Source organism: Sprattus sprattus (assembly GCF_963457725.1).
Source record: "Sprattus sprattus genome assembly, chromosome: 1".
Lineage (NCBI taxonomy): Eukaryota > Metazoa > Chordata > Actinopteri > Clupeiformes > Clupeidae > Sprattus > Sprattus sprattus.
The window spans coordinates 43577737-43581225 of NC_137920.1; the positions used below are offsets into that span (position 1 = coordinate 43577737).

Consider the following 3489-nt stretch of genomic DNA (forward strand, 5'->3'; position numbering starts at 1 on the left):
CACCACCACCTGCAGTTCCACCGTGAGCCGCCCCCGCTGCTGCCCCCGCCACCCCCCCTCCTGCTCCCCCCCGCCCTCCCAGTCCCCTCCTACCCTGGGGTGCTGCCCCTCCACGCCCCTAGAGGGCGCCATAAGAAGTCGCCCAGCAAGGCGCGCGGCCAGGGCCTGTCCATGAAGGAGGCCCAGCAGGTGGGGCAGCTCAGACACACGGCCCAGGGCCTGGGCGTCCCCGTGCTACCATTCCTCCCGGATCCTGAGCCTCGGCTGGGGTCTGTAGTCCTCTGTTCTCTCCTCACTCACCCTTTCACCCTATCACCCTCAGTCACACACCCTTAACTTCACCCTTTCACCCTCTGTTCTCTCCTCACTCACCCTTTCCCTCTTTCACCCTCAGTCACTCATCCTTCACTCTTTTATCCTCAGTCACTCACCCTTTACTTTACCCTTCCACTCCTCCTTCACTCAGTCACTCATCCGTCACTCTTTCACTCCTCTTTTACTTCACCCTTCCAATCCTTAGTCACTCATTCACTCCTCTTTCACTCTTTCACTCTTATTTTACTTCACTCATTCACCCTCAGTCACTCAGTGTGTTAATGATGTCTTGTGCTCTGCAGTGTGTTAATGACAGTGTTTGGGGAGAGTGTGTGAGTGACAGTGTGTTAGTGACAGTGTGTTAATGACAGTGTTTGTGGTTAGTGTGTTAATGACACTCTGCATTGTGTGAATGACAGTGTGTTTGTGGTGAGTGTGTTAATGAGAGTGTGTTAGTGACAGTGTGTTTATGACAGTGTGTGTGTTAATGACGGTGTGTGTGTTAATGACAGTGTGTGTGTTAATGATGCGTTGTGTGTTAATGATGCGTGCAGTGTGTTTATGACAGTGTGTTTGTTAATGATGTGTTGTGCTCTGCAGTGTGCTAATGAGAGTGTGTTAGTGACAGTGTGTTTATGATGCGTTGTGCTCTGCAGTGTGTTAATGATGCGTTGTGCTCTGCAGTGTGTTAATGATGCGTTGTGCTCTGCAGTGTGTTAATGATGCGTTGTGCTCTGCAGTGTGTTAATGATGCGTTGTGCTCTGCAGTGTGTTAATGATGCGTTGTGCTCTGCAGTGTGTTAATGATGCGTTGTGCTCTGCAGTGTGTTAATGATGTGTTGTGCTCTGCAGTGTGTTAATGAGAGTGTGTGTGTTAATGATGCGTTGTGCTCTGCAGTGTGTTAATGAGAGTGTGTGTGTTAATGATGCGTTGTGCTCTGCAGGCCGTTCGGCGGGCTGGACATGCAGTGGTATGAGGTCACGCCTCGGCTAAGCCCCCCTCAGCCTCGGCGGCTGGACCCCGGATGGTGTGTCCACCCCATGGTGCTCCAGCCCTCACGCCTCTCGCCCCTCACCCAGAGCCCTCTCTCCTCCATGGGGGGGTCCCCCGTACGCCCCCGCCCCCGCCCGCGGCCAGGACACACCCCGCCCTCCCTCCAATCAGAAGCCTCTGAGATCACGCTGCTCCCACCCTCCACCGCCAGCTTCTCCAGGAAGTCGTCCCCGTCACCCTCCGCCTCTACCTCTCCAGGGAGGAGGAGCCAGCGAGGCAGCCCCCGCCACCGAGCGCTGACCGGCCCCGAGGCGTCCCCCCCCGCCCGCAGCGACGCCACAGGACAGTGGAGGGGGGGGGACATCGGGGGACACCTGTCAGACGCCCCTCCCTCTCAGCTCTCATCTCCCAGGTGGGTGTTCTAGAATCTAGATGCTGCTACAGAGAGACTCCTCACTCTCACTCAAACACACACACACACACACACACACACACACACACACACTCACGCCCCCCCCTCTCAGCTCTTGTCTCCCAAGTGGGTGTTCTAGAATCTAGATGCTGCTACAGAGAGACACATGTCAGACGCCTCCCCCTCACACACACACACACACACACACACACACACACACACACACACACACACAAACACTCACTCACTCACACACACACACACACACTCAGCACCCCCTCTCAGCTCTCGTCTCCAAGGTGGGTGTTCTAGATGCTACAGAGAGACGGAGGGCAGGACCTGCGTGTGTGTGTGTGTGTGTGTGTGTGTGTGGACCTGTCATGACAGACCTGATGAGTGCTGGTGGGATGCAGAGGTGCTCAGCCCTCTCTGGATAGGTTTGGTGACATTAGATTAGATTAGATCAGATCAGATCTGATCAGATTAGATTAGATTAGATTAACGCCTGTCCACCATATAATAATGACTCTATATCTCCCTGGTTGTTCAATAGCAGCGGTTCTCAAATGTTGTTATAACAAATAAAATACAAAGTCCCGCCATGAGACATTATCATCCTAACCGTGAGTGTGTGTGTGTGTGTGTGTGTGTGTGTGTGTGTGTGTGTGTGTGTGTGTGTGTGTGTATGCGCGTACGTGGGTGTGTATGTGTGTGTATGTGCGTACATGGGTGTGTATGTGTGTGTGTATGTGCTTGCGTGGGTGTGTGTGATCCCTACTGATTCATAGCTGTCTGGCTGGCAGTGTTATGACTGGCTCTACATCGCCCTACTAGGTAAGGCTGGGATCCTGCTCTCACTATGACTATGACTGATAGATAGATAGATAGACAGATAGACAGATAGATAGATAGATAGACAGTAGTGTGTGTGTGTACCTGACTATAACTGTCAGTAGTGTGTGTGTACTGGACTAATTTCTCTAATCACTCTTCTTATTCTCCTCCTCTCATCTCTCCTCCCCTCCTCTGCTTCTCTCTCCTCGGTTCTGTGGGGTTCTGTTGGGTTCTGTTGGGTTCTGTAGAGGAGCAGAGTTGTACCTGAGAGGATGGAGACCTGTCTGACAGAACCAGAGGACCACCATGGCCTTTCACCTGGAGGTCACCACCTGTCCCAACCCCACAGACAGACCAGCTGACAGACAGGTAAGACATCAGGTCACATGATCACACGACAGGAAATTACATCAGGTCACATGATCACACGACAGGAAAGGCATCAGGTCACATGATCACACAACAGGAAATGACATCAGGTCACATGACAGGAAATTACATCAGGTCATTTGATCACACGACAGGAAAGTCATCAGGTCACATGATCACATGACAGGAAAGATATCAGGTCACATGATCACACGACAGGAAATGACATCAGGTCACATGATCACATGACAGGAAAGACATCAGGTCACACAACTGGAAGGACCTTCAGCCCTCTTCAGGGTTATTTTGTCCTGCTGTCTTGTTTAAAGATGCAGTCTGTGATTCAGTTTTCGTGAAAGATTGTTGATATGTGTGCTGGGATTGTTTTTGGCTCAGTCCGAACCACTATGTTCGTTTTCTATTTACAAAGCCAGGGCTGTCTATGAACAGCAGTGTGTGTGCGTGCATGTGTCTTACATTTAGTAATTTAGCAGAGGTTTTTGCTTTTGTTCCAAGCGACGTGCAAGGAAGAGAACAGTCAAGCTACGAGACCTTGTGTAACAAT

At 51.5% G+C, this 3489-nt stretch overlaps 1 protein-coding gene across 1 annotated transcript in view; it reads left to right on the forward strand.

Annotated features, from left to right (window-relative positions):
• The window catches only part of igsf9bb (immunoglobulin superfamily, member 9Bb), a gene marked incomplete at both ends in the record, with an annotated part of 37665 nt that extends 35931 nt beyond the window's left edge, over positions 1 to 1734 (forward strand). The window contains 2 exon segments of the mRNA XM_080844477.1: positions 1 to 269; positions 1260 to 1734. The exon segment at positions 1 to 269 is cut by the window's left edge and continues 241 nt beyond it. Coding sequence (XP_080700603.1) covers positions 1 to 269; positions 1260 to 1734 — 744 coding nt within the window.
• Positions 1735 to 3489: the final 1755 nt, after the last annotated feature.